This window comes from Giraffa tippelskirchi, chromosome 7 (assembly GCF_054371585.1).
Source record: "Giraffa tippelskirchi isolate mGirTip1 chromosome 7, T2T-mGirTip1v1.2.pri, whole genome shotgun sequence".
In the NCBI taxonomy this organism is placed as follows: Eukaryota; Metazoa; Chordata; class Mammalia; order Artiodactyla; family Giraffidae; genus Giraffa; species Giraffa tippelskirchi.
The window spans coordinates 100,804,669-100,820,761 of record NC_137281.1 but is presented as its reverse complement, the minus strand read 5'-3'; the positions used below and the strand labels follow the sequence as shown (position 1 = coordinate 100,820,761).

The following is a 16,093-nucleotide window of genomic DNA, read 5'->3' as shown; positions in this document are numbered from 1 at the left end:
AGAAAGTGGGCATAGAGGGAACCTATCATAACATAATAAAGACCATATAGGATAAACCTACAGCTAACATCATACTCAATGATGAAAAGTTGAAAGCATTTCCTCTAAGATCAGGAATAAGATAAGGATGTGCACTCTTACCACTTTTATTTAACATAATTTTGGAAGCCATAGCAATGGCAATCAGAAAAGGAAAAGAAATAAAAGAAAAGTTGGAAAAATTGGAAAAGAAGTAAAAGAAAAATTGGAAAAGAAGTAAAATTGTCACTGTTTGAAGATGACATGATACTATACATAGAAAATACTAAAGTTGCTACCAGAAAGCTACTACAGCTAAATGAATTTGGTAAGGTTGCAGGATACAAAATTAATATGCAGAAATCTCTTGCACTTCTACACACTAACAATGAAAAAACAGAAACAGAAATTAAGGAAACAATTCCATTTACTATCACAGCAAAAAGAAAAAAATAGCTAGGAATATACCTACTTATGGAGGCAAAAGACCTGTACTCTGAAAACTATAAGGTGCTGATAAAAGAAACTGAAGATGATACAAACAGATGAAAAGATATACCATGTTCTTGGACTGGAAGAATCAGTATTGTCAAAATGACCATACTAACCAAGGCAATCTACAGATTCAATGCAATCCCTATCAATTTATCAATGGCATCTTTCACAGAAATAGAACAAGAAATTTTAAAATTTGTATGGAAACACAAAAGACCCTGAATAGCCAAAACAATCCTGAAAAGGAAAAATGGAGCAGGAGGAATCAGACTCCCTGACTTCAAATTATACTACAAAGCTACAGTAATCAAGCTGTGTGGCACTAGCACAAAGATTTATAGATCAATGGGACAGGATAGAAAGCCCAGAAATAAACCCACACACTTATGGTCAATGAATCTATGACAAAGGAAGCAAGAGTATAAAGTGGAGAAAAAATAAACTCTTCAATAACTGGTGCTGGGAAAACTGGACAGCTACAGGTAAAAGAATGTAATTAGAACACTCTCTAGCACCATACACAAAAATAAATAAAAATGGATTAAAGACCTAAATTTAAGGCCAGATACTATAAAATTCTTAGAGGAAAACATAGGCAGAATACACTGCCATAAATCACAGCAATATCTTTTTGGATACACCTCCTAGACTAATGAAAAGAAAAACAAAAATAAACAAGAACTAATTAAACTTAAAAATCTTTTGTACAGCAAAGGAAACCATAAACAAAATGAAAAGACAACCTACAGAATGGGAGAAAATATTTGTAAACAAAGTGATTGACCTGGGATTAATCTCCAAAATATACAAACAGCCCATGCAGCTCAATATAAAAAAAAAAAATTTAAAAATGGGCAGAAGACCTAAACAGACATTTCTCCAAAGAAAATATACAGATGGTCAAAAAGCACATGAAAAGATGCTCAACATTGCTAATTATTAAATCAATTGGAACTACAATGTGATATCACCTCACACCAATCAGAATGGCCATCATCAAAAAGTGTATAAACACTAAATGCTGGAGAGGGTGTGGAGAAAAAAGAACCCTCTCTGTTGATGGGAATATAAACTGGTGCAATCACTATGGAGAACAGTTGGAGATTCTTTAAAAAGCTAAACATAGAATTATCATACAATCCAGCAATCCTACTCCTGGGCATGTATCTGGAGAAAATCATAATTCAAAAAGATACACGCACCCCAGTGTTCACTGTTTACAATAACCAAGACACAGAAGCAACCTAAATGCCCAACAACTCATGAGTGGATAAAGAAGATGTGGTTCATATATATGACGGAATATTACTCAGCCATAAAGAAGAATGAAATAGAGCCATTTGCAGCAACATGGATGGACCTAGAGATTATCACACTAAGTGAAGTAAGTCAGACAGAGAAGAGACAAATATCGTATGATATCACTTGTATGTGGAATCTAAAAAGATGATACAAATGAAGTTATTTACAAAACAGAAACAAAACAACATGCAATAAAAGAGAAAAACACTATTCAGCTGTTTAAAAAAGCACCAGATTTACTGCTATGAAACAATATCTAAAAAATATTTTTAAGGAAAAAGAACAGAGAGAAAATGGGTACAGTATGCTTCCATTCATGAACTTTACAAAAAGATATACATATTTTTTAAAGATATACATATCCTAACAGCTGCACAGGATATCTCTGGAAATATACAGCAAACTGGGATGGATGAATGCCTCTGGGGAGGCAAAAAGGAGACTGAAAGATGCACTTGACATTCTGTACCTTTGTTACTATTTGAGTGCTATTTTTTTTTTTCTTTACTATGTGAAGTTTTGCTTATAAAAGCATAAAAGTTTTGCTTTCAGACTTTATATCCCCAGCTAGATCTCACCTCTGAGCTCCAGATCTGGATCCCAGCTGCCTGATTTTCAACTACTCCCCTGCATTTCTCACAAATACTTTCAACACAGTAAATACAAAACTAGATGGTGATCTTCCCCTCAAAACCTGTCCCTTCCAGGGCTCCTCATCACATGGACATCACAAGCCCTTTGAGCCCTAAGTGTGTGTGGTTATGACTCCTCCCACTCCCTGACTCCAACTTCCAATCCACCCTGGTGCCTGTGGATTCTCTAGTCAACACATGCACATCGGCTTCTCCGCTTGGGCAGTGCCCTGAACCAAGCAACTGTCATCTCTCAGCTTTGTCACAGTCATGAGCAGGTCTACCAGGGCTGTTCTTGCCTCTTCTCTGGCAAGTTTGTCATTCTCCCCACTAAATATACTCATCAGCAGCTTTGGGAAATAGCATAATCATATGGATTAGAAAGCAGCCAGAATTTTCAATAGAGTCTACATGACCTTGCCTTTTCTAGTCTTTTCTTGTGTGATTCTTCCATCTCACTCTTTACATTCCAGCCACACTAACCTTCTTGTAGTTCCCCATAAAATTCTTCCCTTAAAGACTCATTTGCTGAGTCTTCCACCCCCAAGTATCTCCAGACATCAACTTCTACTGAGTTAACTACCTCTCAGCTTTCCAGTCTCAGTTTAAACACCGTCTCTTCAGAGCATCTTTGCTGATCCTTCAGACTAAGTCAGGTTCCTGTTACATACTGTCTTTGCACCCTTTCTTCATAGAACTTTCTACAACAATAATTAATCATAAAACAAGCTACTTCCCTCTAATAATCTGTTTAAGGACAAGAACAATTTTGCCCAGTGACTAAAATAGTGCCCACGAAATAAATACCTGTTGAATAAATGAATGAATGAACAGGGAAGGGAGACAAAACCACAGGGGAGACCAAAGGCCATTGCTCATGAGGGTTCATGTCAGCAGTGGGTGGCCTCTAGGAGACAAAACTTCCTAAGTATCACAACAGTCCTGGCCCCTGGTTCATGCCTTGCATTTGCCTACTCACCACACTGTCTGGGGACTGGAGCTGGCTTGGCAAGGCTGAGCTGCTATTATAGCCAGAGGTGACACCAGATGAGAGGCTTCCGTCAGAGCTGGTGCACCAGGAGCCAGAGGTGGTCAGGGAGCGTAGTTTTTCTTCCTCCTGCGAAGGATAGATCACCGTCAACCAGCTTCAGGTGCGTCCTCACTACCCACACTCCCATCGCCTCCCAGTGCCTCCTGCCTTAGCCTCATACCCTCATGCCTCCCCATCCCAATCCCAACTATATCCCCAAGCTGCCTCCTCCCAGACTCTCGCCCGGGGACCAGAGCTGGTCTGATGAGGATGACATGTAAACAGAGAGCAAAGCAGCTCTGGACAGGCACCAGGACCCAACGCCTTCCTCCAGATGCTACGTTCCAAGACACAGAGGCAGCATGGTGATGGTTGACCCAGCCTGAGGTCTGCCCCAGGCCCAAGCCCACCCTGAAATCAGAGGCTTGCCCCACTCCCCACCCGCAGCAGCTGGGAGATGATCTGCTGGCGAATTCTCAGCTTTTCCTGTTCAGTCCACTCCCGCAGTCGGTCCCGGGCCCGGGCAATCTCCACTTTGGCCTCCTCACGGGCCTGCTGGTATTCTTGTAACATCAGCTCTATGTCAGAGGGTGGGTGAGAAGACCTTGCTGCTGACCCTGGGCTCCTGGGGAAAACCAGAGGGGTGGAGAGATGCCTTCTAACATGGTCAGTGGGCGATGGCCCAGGCCCGCTCAACACCGCCTTCTTGAAAGACCCATCCTCTCTTTGCCCACAGGGTCTTCAAGTTTGGTTTTAAAAACATCCTGAGGCTCAGGCCTGCAGCCTTACATAGCACCTCATGGCCCCTCTATCCACTCCACCCCCTCCACAGCTCCCTCCCACCCTCCTTTTTCCCTTTGCCTCTGTCTCCACAGGTGCCTACCACTGTCCACAGGCATGTAGGACCCACTCCTGGTCACTCCTGACATAGAAAGCTGTGGCCTCTGGTGTCCAGGACACTACAGTCCAGGCCCCGCTCCCCACCTGCTCTCACCCCATACCGAGCCGGCTCCTGCAGGGCACTAGGTCCACCTACCGGGTGGTCTCCACAACGTCCTTCCTCAGCTGCTGCAGGTATTCTCGGCGCCGGCTGGGGAGGTCAAAGTCCCGGGCGAAGCTCAGTTGTTTCTCGGGGCTGAGGCTTTGTGTCCGGTGGGAGTTCAGAAGTCGCTCAGCCCGCTCCCTCTGGAGGGTCTCTGCTGTGTGTTTTGGCCTGAGACAGAACGTGACTGAGTCACTGACGCCAACCCTGAAGGCCCTTCTCCATCTTAAGATCTATTTCTGACCCCTGGAAGATCCCAGAGCTGAGCCAGGGAGAGGGGAACAGCCAGCTGTTAGCCTTCTTTGGCCTCCCACCCACGGCTGTGTCCTTACCGGGCGTATAGCTCCTCCTCCTCGGCAGCGAGCGCCTCCCCCGTGCCGCTCTGCAGCACCTGTAGCAGGGCGTCTGCCTCCCCGAAGCCATGGTGCAGTTTTGCTTCTGTGAGTTCTGTGCTGAGGGAGAGGTTCTGGGCCCCAACTTTCAGGGGGATCTGCTCCCTCTGGGGCCACTCAGGTGCCCGGCTCTGGTCCTTAGGGGCTTGTGGGAGCAGCTGGGGCTGCTCTCCAGAGCCACAAGCACATCTGGTCCCCAGGGAATTCACGGTACCCGGCCCTCCAGGAGAGCCATTCTGAGGCCCACACCAGTTGCTAAATTTGTTATGCACGGGGAGGTCCCTCAGACCATGATGTTGGGGCTCAGGGGCCATATATATCTGGGAACCAGGGGGCAGCAGCCCCTCAGGCTGGCATGCCACAGGCGGGCCCAAGACGCAACCCTGGAGCCCTGGGGTATCAGTCAACTCAGAGAAAGGGCAGGGGCTGTGGCGCTGGAGGCCCCCCCATGAAGGGGGAACGTCTAGAGCGGGCTGCAGCTCCACTGGAGATGCTGAGCCCTCACCCCTTTTCTCTGTCCTGCTCTGACATCCACCTGACCCCCTTCTGCTCAGCGGGCCACACTCTACTGAGGCCATGTCCTCAGGCAGAAAGCTGTCAATCAGCCTCTGGCTCCTGTTCCTCAGTGGAGGGGGCGACAGTCTGCTCTGCACCCCAGCGGTGGTCCTGGGCAGACACTGCTCCGGGGGCTGCTGCACAAAATGGACTTGGAGCTTTGTGCTCTGCTGTGGGCTGCCTTGGGAGCTCACCCCAAAGAAGGGCCTGCGGTCACCCCCTTCTAAGGAACTTCTAGCTTCTCCACATGGAGCCCCTGCTCTCTGAGAGCCACCTGCCTCATCAGTGGTTTGAGAAAAATCACCCACTGGAAGCTGAGAGGCAGGATGGGGAAAGCTTGGGCTGGACACAAGTTTCTGGTGGCTGTCAAGGGAAACAGCTGAGGGAGATGAAGGAGACAAGGCGTTTGGGGGGATCCCCGACCCTGGGATGCTGACACTAAGCGTGAGGATCGGGGAGGAGGCCCTGTCCACCAGCAAAGTGCTGGTGGACCCCTGCTCCTTCTGCACCCTGAGCTCCCCAACAGACTCCACAGCGTGGAGACAGGGCCCTGGGGAGGAAAATACGCTGAGGCAGGGTCTGCCAACAGCCAGGCAGGAGGGCTCCTCTGGTTGTGAGCTGGGAGGTAGGAGGGCATCCAGAGAAGTCTGGGGGCTCAGAGAAGGCAGGTTCTGCCCAAAGGGGCCTTTCTGAAAGTTGAAGTGGAATGAGGGTACAGGGGCACTCTGGGGCCTGCAAAGAGTGTCTTCTCCCTGAAGATCTAGGGGCCCTGCTGTTTTCCACACCGTCTCCTCTGTCTCTCTCTTCTGAAGTGTCCGGGACACATGTCCGTTTCCTTGAGGCATGCTAGAGAGATCTGAGCCCAGCCCTTCAAGGATCACATTGACCTTCTGAGGGTCGGCCTCTGGGGCCTGGAGGTGGAGAGGTGGTGAGGCCAGGTCAGTCTGGATGCCCTCATCCATGGTGGTCTGAGTAGAGCCATCCGTCATCTGGGTCTGCGGCACCTCACGAGGGGTGTCCTTCTTGGCATTCCACTCCTTTTCGGCCACCCTTGGCTGGGAGAGACTCCCCAACAGCTCCGAGGTGCTGTGCAGGAGTTGCGAGAGGTGGAGAGACAGGTTGTGCATGCTGGCCCAGGAGGCCAGACCTGACTGGGCAGAGGAGAGGTCAGTATAGCTCCAGTGGGACCCACAGCCCAGGGTCTGCGTGCCTTGCTCCAAAGTGTCCATCCTGGACTGGGCTATGGGACCACCCATCTCGGATGGATACAGCAGTGTAATCTCATCCACTGGACCTGCAGTGCTGCCCTCAGCCCAGGGGGGCTCCCTCCTCAGAGAACCTGCTTCTTCAGGGGTGCCCCGGAACTGGGCTCTCTCATCAGGACCCTTCAAGGGGGCTGCTCCTTCAGAGCTGATCAGGATGTCAGGGTTCCTCCGGGCAGGCAAGGAACCCCATACCTCCCAGGCCTCACGTGAACCTCGTGCATTTCCAACGCTGCTGCGTTTGTTCAACAGGCTCTGGGCGCTGGCCAAGGTGCCGAGGTGGGAGCAGCTCTCGTCCTCTAGGCGGCTGTCCATGCTGGGGCTCTGGGCCACGTTTGGTGGTGTTGGGCCCTGCGATGAGGGGTGGCAGGAGACGCTGACTGCACCGCCAAACACACGCTGCCTCCAGCCAGTGCGCACAGGCCCCTTGGGACGCCAGGGAAGGATGCAAGGGTTGATGTCACTGGGGCCCAAGAGCAGGGCTCCTCCTCCCACATCCGTGGAGTGCCACTCCTCTGGCCTGGCCTGACCACCCAGTCTCTCTGGGTTTCCTGACTGGGCCTGTTCCAGAGCACCAGATGGATGGACGGACGTGAGATTGGGGGTTGGCATTCTCGAGAAAGCTGAAGTCGCTGAGTAAGGGGGAGGTGTGGGTGGCAGGGGCCTGAGATCAGCAGCAATACTGTCCAAGTCAGAGAAGGCTTCCTGATCGCAGCCCTCAGCGTTCACCACCGATTTTCCTGAGGAAGTGCCCCTGGGGTGTGAGGTCCACAATCGGTTGGGCTCCACGATATCCTCCTCTGTTGGGGAAGGAGGCTCCTCGCTCAAGTTCAGCTCCTGAAGAGATCGGGAAGAGCTGACCACAGAGAACTGTGGTCTGGAGTATTTGTGACCAGAGAAGACTGCAATTATAGGAAGTGAGCCCTGGTGGTCGAGTGCTGGCTGCTTCCCACCAGAAGAGGGCTGCCTGGGGCCCTGGGCTGCCGGCCAGTGCGCTCTGCGTTGCCCTAAGGAGACAGCGGCTGAGTCACCAAAGCTGGGCGAGATCGTCTTGGACACAGGGGACCTGGCCATCACCCTGCCCTCTCTGTCTGCACCTCTAATCTGACAGCTGTCCGAGCCACCTTCATCAGCACGTGGGGGACTCCTGACCCCCACAGGGTCTTCACAGCCACCTGCAGCCTGGTCTCTCTGCTGCTCTTCCTCCTCCCATGGACTGTCAATCTGGGATCTGGAGATATACTTAAACTCTGTTATGAGTTTGGCTTGGGGATGCAAGCCACCATGATCCCTGGACCCTGGGGGAAGTTGCGGCTCTCCTGGAAGGCATCTGATGTCATTTCCCAAACATCCCTGTTGTAGTTCCTCCGGCAGCTCACTGTCAACACACCCTTCACTTAAATTCAGGGTGTGTAGTCCCCCTGCTGCTGCTGGCTTGAGTTGAGAGCCCTGTGCACCCTGGGCCCCCATACAGCTGTCCTGCAACCTCCCAGGTGTCTTGGAGCACCTGCCCTCAGGGAGAGGGACAGCCTCAAGTTCGGCTCTGACTTTCTTCTCGGCAGTCTTCTTCTCAGGATCCCCTACTGACCTGGAGCTCCCATCAGTGAGCGAGTGGCTGAGGGGGCTCGTCCTCATGTCAGGGGCAGCAGGGGAGCTACAGCCCCCAGTCAGAGGCAGGACCGCAGCAGCGGAGGCCTCCGGGGTGCTGCCAACTGCTGGCCCCAGCTCCATGTTAATACCTTTGGGCTCAAGGCCAAGAGCCAACAGCACGCCAGGTTCCCCACCACGGCCCTCTCCTCTCTCTATTCCCCAGGCCCTGGAGGGGACCCTGGAAGGGTGGTGAGGGTGTAGAGGGGCTGTGGAAGCCCCCCTGCCCAGATCACCATCTCTATAACATAGTGAGGTGGAGGAAGGGGAGGAACGGGCACCCCAAACAGGTTGAGGGCTGCGCGGCTGCCAGCAAGGACCAGATCTGCTCTCTTCCTGGCCCCGGGATAGGCCAAGGGTCTTGCTGCCACCCGGGCTCCATGATGAGACACCAACACCCAAGTCTTCCCACGGGCATCTGCTCGGGGCCTCCTCTCTGACTCCCCCAGGGCTCTGACCCAGCAACAGAGCTGACCTGGGACCTTCCACGCCGGCTCTGCAGGCTTCTGCCAGCCCAGAGCCAACACTCCCTTCCCGCTTTACACGCGGCTGCGAGGGAGCTTCCAGTCCAACCCCCCTCAGGGCTCCAGGCAGGACAGTACCCCAGTTGGGGCTTACCCTCCCTTCTTCTAAGCTGGTGGAAGCCTCGAGGCATTGGCCCTGGTCTTGGTTAGGCTCTGAGAGGCTGGTTGAATTCTGAACAACTGAGATCACAAGGTGACTTTCAAAACAGGTTGTTTTTCCTCCCTGTGCAATGGCTTGGAAGTTACCTGGACCTCCTCCCCATGTGCAGTCCAGAGTCCCAGGTTCTTGGTGGGCTGGGCTGCTCTCCTGATGGCCAGGGAGCATGCCCTCAGCAGCAGCCAACGCCTCTCGCCCCTGTGCAATCCATCCAGAATCCTCAAAAGGGGCCTGAGAAAGTGAGGCAGCCACTACTTCCCCTGTCATCACCCTCCTGTCCTCCTCCCTGGAGGCTGCTGAAGAAGGAAGACTATCTGAGCCCAGAGCATCAGCAGAGGGAGGCACTCCAGTTGCTTCTTTGTTTATCTCTGTGATTTCAGAAGAGCCTGTGTGACACACAGATTGTTCACCTGCTCCCAGGAAACGCTCCTGTTTTCCAGTACAGTGGCTCCCACCTGGAGCAGGGTCAGTGTGGGAGGAAGTCCGTGAGGGACACTGTGGCCCCATGTCAGTGTCAGTGCTGGGCAGAGAGCGGAAGCTGTCTGCAGAGGGGGGTATGGCCTGAAGGACAGTTGTCCTCTTGTCAACTGATAGGAGTCCTGGTTCAACGGAGAGAGATGCCATGTGATTCCGTGCTTCAGCCTCATTTGTGGTCCTGTCGGCCACTGACTGGCCCATTTGTGGACACTGCACCCTGCCGGGGGCCCTTGAAGAACATTCAGGTTCTAATAAAGTCTTGCTGGAAGGCAGGACTGTGCCCCCAGCCACCACGTCGTAAAGCTGCTTCCCCTGAATCTTTGCCTGTCCCGTCTCCTCTAACACAGCCAGGCTTGTGGGTGGCTGAGCAGAGGGCTCCGGCTGAGGCACCCCTGGTGGGGACACAGGCTTTGAGAAAGCCCCACCAGAAGGACTGAGGTTCTCGGCCTCCTGCCTTACCTCTCTGTCTTGGTTGTCTCCTTCTTCTAAGGGGCTGCCAACCCTCCTCTCAAGCAGGCTAGAGGCCCCATTCAGGGCACCGGCTTTGTCTGGTCCTCTTGGTTCAGCTGCCTCAGCTCTGGAAGGAGAAACTACCCTGCTACCCAGGCCCATCAAGGTGCTTCTAAGGTCCTCTTCCTGGTCTTGGGGACCAGTACTTGCTGACCTCTTGCCCTCTGCCCCCAGGGGAATGCTCCCTGGTGCACTGGATTGACCGCAAGGTCCCACGGCCATGGATGTCACAGATCTGGGCCAAGCAGAGTGTGCCACAGAGGAGCCCTGTCTGTCATCTCCCTGGAGGCTGTGGTGTCCGGACATTCCACTCTGGTCCTGCTGCCCCGCTCCAGTTACCAAGGGACTGGTGGGCATTTTCAGCATGGTAGGATCCAACACATAGTCAACAGAAGAGATGCCTAGAGTATCAGGTGTATAAAGATAGCTTCTTGGCAGCCTTGTTGAATTCAAGAGCAAGGTATGACTCAGGTCTTGGTGAGGAGCTATACAGGAGTCTGGCTGGCTTGGTAACAGGCCGGTCTTGTGGCTGAACAATGTGCACACACAATGGTGGCATGGGCCAGGGAGTCTCTGAGTCGCCAAGACTGTGTTTTTCTCCTCTAGGCTCCCTCTTTGAGCAGCCATTTCTTCCACTCTGCCTTTAACTGCTGGCTCCTCTTGCTTAGAACGATGGATGCAATTGGCAGGATGGCTTTCTTGAACACCCTCCACAGTCTCCAGCTCCTCCAGACTTCCCAACCTGCGGGGTTTACGTCTGAGGTGCACTGCATTCACCAGTTTGCCCTCCTCAGAAGTCCCCTCGGGCCTGGGCTGCAATGGCAGAGCTCTGGCTGAAGCTTTCATCCTCAGGTGAGCAGAGGCATTGGTGCATTCTCTGCAAACTGTGCACATCCCTAAATAACCAGCAGAGTCCTTGGCGAGTGTATGCCCTCTCACAAATCTGCTGCCAGGTCCCCGGGGACCAGTGCCACCGTTCACCTCCACTTCCCCAGCTTCACCATCCCTACAGATAACATCGTCTGTCCATTTGGGAGAAGTTGGCCAATCCTTGAAGGGTGGGTGGTTTCCAAAGCTGCCTGTCCTCAGCACGCTGTCAGCCATCTCCTGGTCCTGTCGGTACTGGAAGACGAACTCCTTGCTGACTCCTGGTGGGTCGGAAGCGTGCTTACCCTGTTTGGATTCAATTTCTGAGATGCCATTCTCCAGCTGCATCACACTCCTAATTAGCCTAGCCATCTCATCGGCATTATTAACTCTTTCATCCCATGTCTTTCCAGGAGGTTCTTCTTTGGGATTTGCTTTAAGTGCTTTTCCAGAGACTTTGCATTCGCTGAGGTTTCTTTCCTGAGAGCATGTAACTGACTGGAATCGTCCATATGTGGACTCAGTCTGTGGAAGCTTAAACTCTTTTGAGCCATCTTTGGAATGGGGTGCTTTTCCGAGAAGCCCAGTTTCATTCCTCCCTTCCTTCTTATGGGCTGGACTCTCACCCAGGGCAGCTGTCTCTGGGCTGCTTACATCACGATATACTGATCTAGACTTCAAAGGAACAGCAGCAACCTGTGGCTTGTCCTTGTCAGGGGCTAAATAGATGGTTTTACAGGTGAAATCAGACCTAACCCTGGAAGGAAAGTGTCTGTTCGTGTCAAAGGCCTGGGCCTGTGTGAGGACTGCGTTCTGCCCCTGCTCTTCTTCCTCACCCGTCTCAGATTCACATGCAAGGAGAGGCTTCCCTGACGCAGATCTGTTTGAGGAAACACTGCAGGAGGACTGTATAGGAGCCTGTGCTCCCTGCTTGAGCGTTGGAAGACTGTGTTTATTTAAAATTCCAACTTGATTTTCAAATTCACATACTTTTATGCTGGTAGATGGGAAAAAATGTCCATTCTGAGTGACAAAAAAATAAACTGAATTATGGCTTCTTTCTTTAATCTTTCCAAGGCATTTCCCTTTTTCTCTGCAAACTTCCTTGGCGTTCAAATCAACTGGCCTCTCTGCTGCGACCTGATGAGATGATGCAATCTTGGAATTCTGGTTTTGTAATTGTACTGGCAACTTATTCTCCACATACACATTTTGGAGGACCTGGTGCTCATGTCCAAAGCCCCAGGCTTCCCTGAGGGGTGGGGAGGGCACTCTTGCTTCTCTGCAAGCTGGAATTTCCAAGGCGGTTTCTGTCAGGGCATCTCGGCTTTTGGTCACGTAGAATGTTTCCAAGGGAGGTGGCTGCAGGGAAGATGGAAGTGGATTCCAGGGAGCAGAGTGAAGGTATAGCTCTGGACCAGACGGAAAGGAGCAGGGAGGCTTGCTGTGTCTTCTGCCCACTTCCGTGGAGCTCTCCTGGGAGTCTGTCTTCTCTTCCTGTGGGGGGCGGTGGCTGTTCTGACCTAATCGCCTCGCCGGGCCTGCTCTCTTCTTCCTCAAAGGAGCCCAGCCTCGGGGCCAATGGGGGTCTTTGGTGGCTATGGTGACAATATGGTGACAAGGGTTCTTCAGGATGAAATACTCATCAGAGGACGTCATGACTTCAGGTTTCTCACTGCTCTGAGAGGACTCCTCCAAGCTGCTCTTTTTGACTCCCCGTGCTGCCGTCATGGGATATGCCATCTTGTTCTCCGCTGTAGAGACCTGTGCATTTCTAGGTCCAGAAGTCAATGATTCTACATCTGCTGAGTAAGTCCCACTATGACTCACCTCTTTCTCACTAGTTGCAAAGAAATCTGAAGTACCTTCTACCTTGACATTCACACTGTCCTGTTCTTTCTCTGCTCTCAAACGCCTAATTTTGGATAGATGGGTTGGAACATTGTTGAAATCTGGGCTGCTGGATACCCGAGGACCAACTGGCAATACAGCATCTCCTCCCCTGCCGGAAGCTTGAATCGGAAAACCAGAGTCTTCCTTAAAGGAGGGGAAAACTGGCCTGGGGGCTCCCGTGGCCTCCAAAACAGGATGAGACAGTTCAAGGAGGTACTTTTGCTGGAGGGCAACCCAGTCTTTCTCACAGGTGCTGCCAACATAAGTAAATGAGCTGGCAGAGGCAGCCAACAAGCTGGACACACTAGAACTGGATGCTTCAGAGACGCCTTGCTGGGCCGTATCACGGACCACACTGGCTTGAAAGGTACCATCAGCTCCTGGCTGAAGAAGGCTGCAAGGGTTCCAGAGGGACACAGACCCAGAAACGGGGTCTGTATACACACTTTTAATGCTGCAAGGCAGCTCTGTGCTGGCCGGGGGCAGTGTGGAGCTGAAAGGCAGGCTGGTTTCTGTACCTGGTGACTCGAGTTCTTCTATATTGAGCCAGTATCCAGGCCTTTCCCAACCGCTGCGCTGAACCTCCTGGACATCAGGACTTGGACATAAAGAATGTGGGGAGCTGCCAGGATTGATCTTGGAGTCACAGGAGAACCAGGAATCCATGGATACCAGAGGGCTCCCTCTGGAGGGCTGCACATCTTGAAGAGTGGTGGCCGGTTCTGTGGGGCTTCCCTTCACCGCCACCTCAGGCTGCTCACAGGGCGGCTGCGGCTGGGGTTCCAGGTAAAATGAACTGCTCACTGGCAAGATGGCATCTAGCCTGGGGGCTCTTCTGTGACTGATGGGACCAAGCCTGCAGACCGCCTCCTGGCCCCCTGCAGGCAGAATGGGGTTCTGCAGGTGCCAGAAAGTCTCCGTGGGCATCTCATTAGTTGAACCAAAGAAAGGCTTTCCTTGCCAATGGTCCTCCGGTTCTTCAGCATTGATTAGGCCGTCGAGGGAAACACTCCTGTGAGCCAAGGTGAATGGTCGACTGCCTGAGGATGTGGTGAAGCGCCTCCCAGAGGATCGCGCTCTGGCCTGGCCATGGCCACAGACGCTGGTGAGGTAACTGTGTCCTGAGCTGTCTCGTGGGTTTCTGGGCCCCTTCTCAGCCAGCGAGTCCTCAGATATTTGGCTGTCGTCACTTTCGGAGTTGTCTAGCTCTGGGAGGTCTCGCTCCTTCCCCTGAGGCTCCTCCAGCTCCAACGGCGCCGGCAGGGCTTTGGCACAGACACAGGAGAGAGAACCTACTGAGTAACCACTATCTGCGTCAGATACATCACCACATTTTTCTCTTGCGAGAGCCACTACGGGGCTGGAGTCTGTGAGTGAAGCCATGGTGTCTGGGTCCCCCACACTGTGCTGCCTCTTCAAAAGGCTGCCATGAGACAAGCAAGAGGACTTATCAATCCTAGCTGTCAGGACTCTTTGCTGTCTTTTTGATGCCTCGCTTGGAGACGGTGGTATGGATCCTGCCCAGAAAGTCTTGGCTGTTTTCCATGCCCAAATGTCTATTTGGATCCATGAAGATGTGAGGAACTGCAACTGGCTCCCTCAACAGCCTCGTGGGCCCAAGGTTCCCTTCTGTTCACTACCCTGCTGGTACATGGCCTTAGCCCTCCTAGTCTGAGTGGAAGGGGTAAGGACCTTCAGCTTATCCCACGGCTTTCGCTTGTGAGCTGACTGGCCCAGAGATGCTAAACTCCGGGGCACCATATGATGGGGTTGCTTACCCATTCTCTCCACTTCCTGGACACTGGCCGACTCGGAGCTCTCGGTGAGGCACGTGCCCAGGGGTGAGGCTCCCTTCCAGGCCAGGGCCTTCCTGGCTGTGGCGAACTGCCCCTCGCCTGAGGAACGGAGGGCATGCTGGATGAGATGCCCTATCCTTAGAGGATAAGAAGCAGCCAGGGGCAGATACTCTTCCGATAATTGCTCAGTAGGGTCAGGCATAGGTGGTAACGTGGTGGAGGGATCCTGATTCATGAAAACACTGTGGAGACAAGGAAAGCCATCTCAGAAGTCAGAGGTCCCTACTTCCTGCTGACAGGGGAATATAAAGTCCCCCTTAGTTTGCTCTGAAAGAGATTTAAATCTATGCCAGGGCTTCCTTGGTGGTTCAGTGGTAAAGAATCTACCTGCCAATGTAGGAGACACAGGTTCAATCCCTGGTCCTGGAAGATCCCACATGCTGCGGAGCAACTAAGCCCCTGAGCCACAACTACTGAGGGTGTGCTCTAGAGCCTGAGAGCCACAACTACTGAGCCCACATGCCACATCTACTAAAGCCTGTATGCCCTAGAGCCTGTGCTCCACAACAAGAGACGCCACCACGATAAGAAGCTCATGCACTGCAACCAGAGAGTAGCCCCTGCTTGCTGTAACTAGAGAAAAGCACGTGCAACAATGAAGACCCAGCACAGTCAAAAATAAATAAATAAAATTATTAAAACTAGGACCCTACGGCCTTTTGGGCTTCCCTGATAGCTCAGTTGGTAAAGAATCCACCTGCAACGCAGGAGACCCCGGTTCGATTCCTGAGTTGGGAAGATCCAACGAAGAAGGGATAGGCTAGCCATTCCAGAATTCTTGGGCTTCCCTTGTGGCTCAGCTGGTAAAGAATCGGCAAGCAATGTGAGAGACCTGGGTTCGATCCCTGGGTTGGGATGATCCTTGGGAGAAGGGAACAGCTACCCACTCCAGTATTCTGGCCTGGAGAATTCTATGGACTGTATACTCCATGGGGTCGCAAAGAGTCTGACACAACTGAGCAACTTTCACTTCATTTCATGGCCTTTAGGGTCAGAGGAAAGCTCTACAGGTACACAAGGCAACTGCAGACTAGAGTCTTGGCTCTTAAAGAAGCCCCAGGTACACTGTGTTCCTCATTTTCTTTACTTATAAAAAAGGTTGAACGGAATCTGAATCGAATCACGCCTTTAGAGAAAACTTCCAACATGAGGACCTGAAGAATAACTTAAACGGCTCTACAAGGAGTCAAACAAACAAATCTATAAAGAAGCACATCGTATAGAACTGACCCACTTTAACAAATCAATGATATGAACAAATTATTAAAAAGCAAAAAAGGATGATTAAAAGAAACTTGAAGGATATAATAACCACATGCAGTGTGTATATCTAATTGGATCTTAATTTAACTATAAATATATATTTTGAGGCAACTAGAGAAATTTGAATATGGCCTAGGTTTTTTATTATACTGAAGAATTATTTTAATTTTC

The 16,093-nt window shown here is 51.6% G+C and overlaps 1 protein-coding gene across 2 annotated transcripts in view; it reads right to left on the bottom strand.

Moving 5' to 3' along the window:
* Positions 1-16,093, bottom strand: part of STARD9 (StAR related lipid transfer domain containing 9) — a 118,667-nt gene that overhangs the window by 10,641 nt on the left and 91,933 nt on the right. For both annotated transcript variants that reach the window (XM_081507835.1, XM_081507837.1), the window contains 5 exons: positions 14,582-14,841; positions 4,852-14,068; positions 4,514-4,690; positions 3,919-4,102; positions 3,427-3,564 (listed from right to left, as the gene is read on the bottom strand). In XM_081507835.1, coding sequence (XP_081363961.1) covers positions 3,427-3,564; positions 3,919-4,102; positions 4,514-4,690; positions 4,852-14,068; positions 14,582-14,841 — 9,976 coding nt within the window. The remainder of the gene's footprint in view (positions 1-3,426; positions 3,565-3,918; positions 4,103-4,513; positions 4,691-4,851; positions 14,069-14,581; positions 14,842-16,093) is intronic.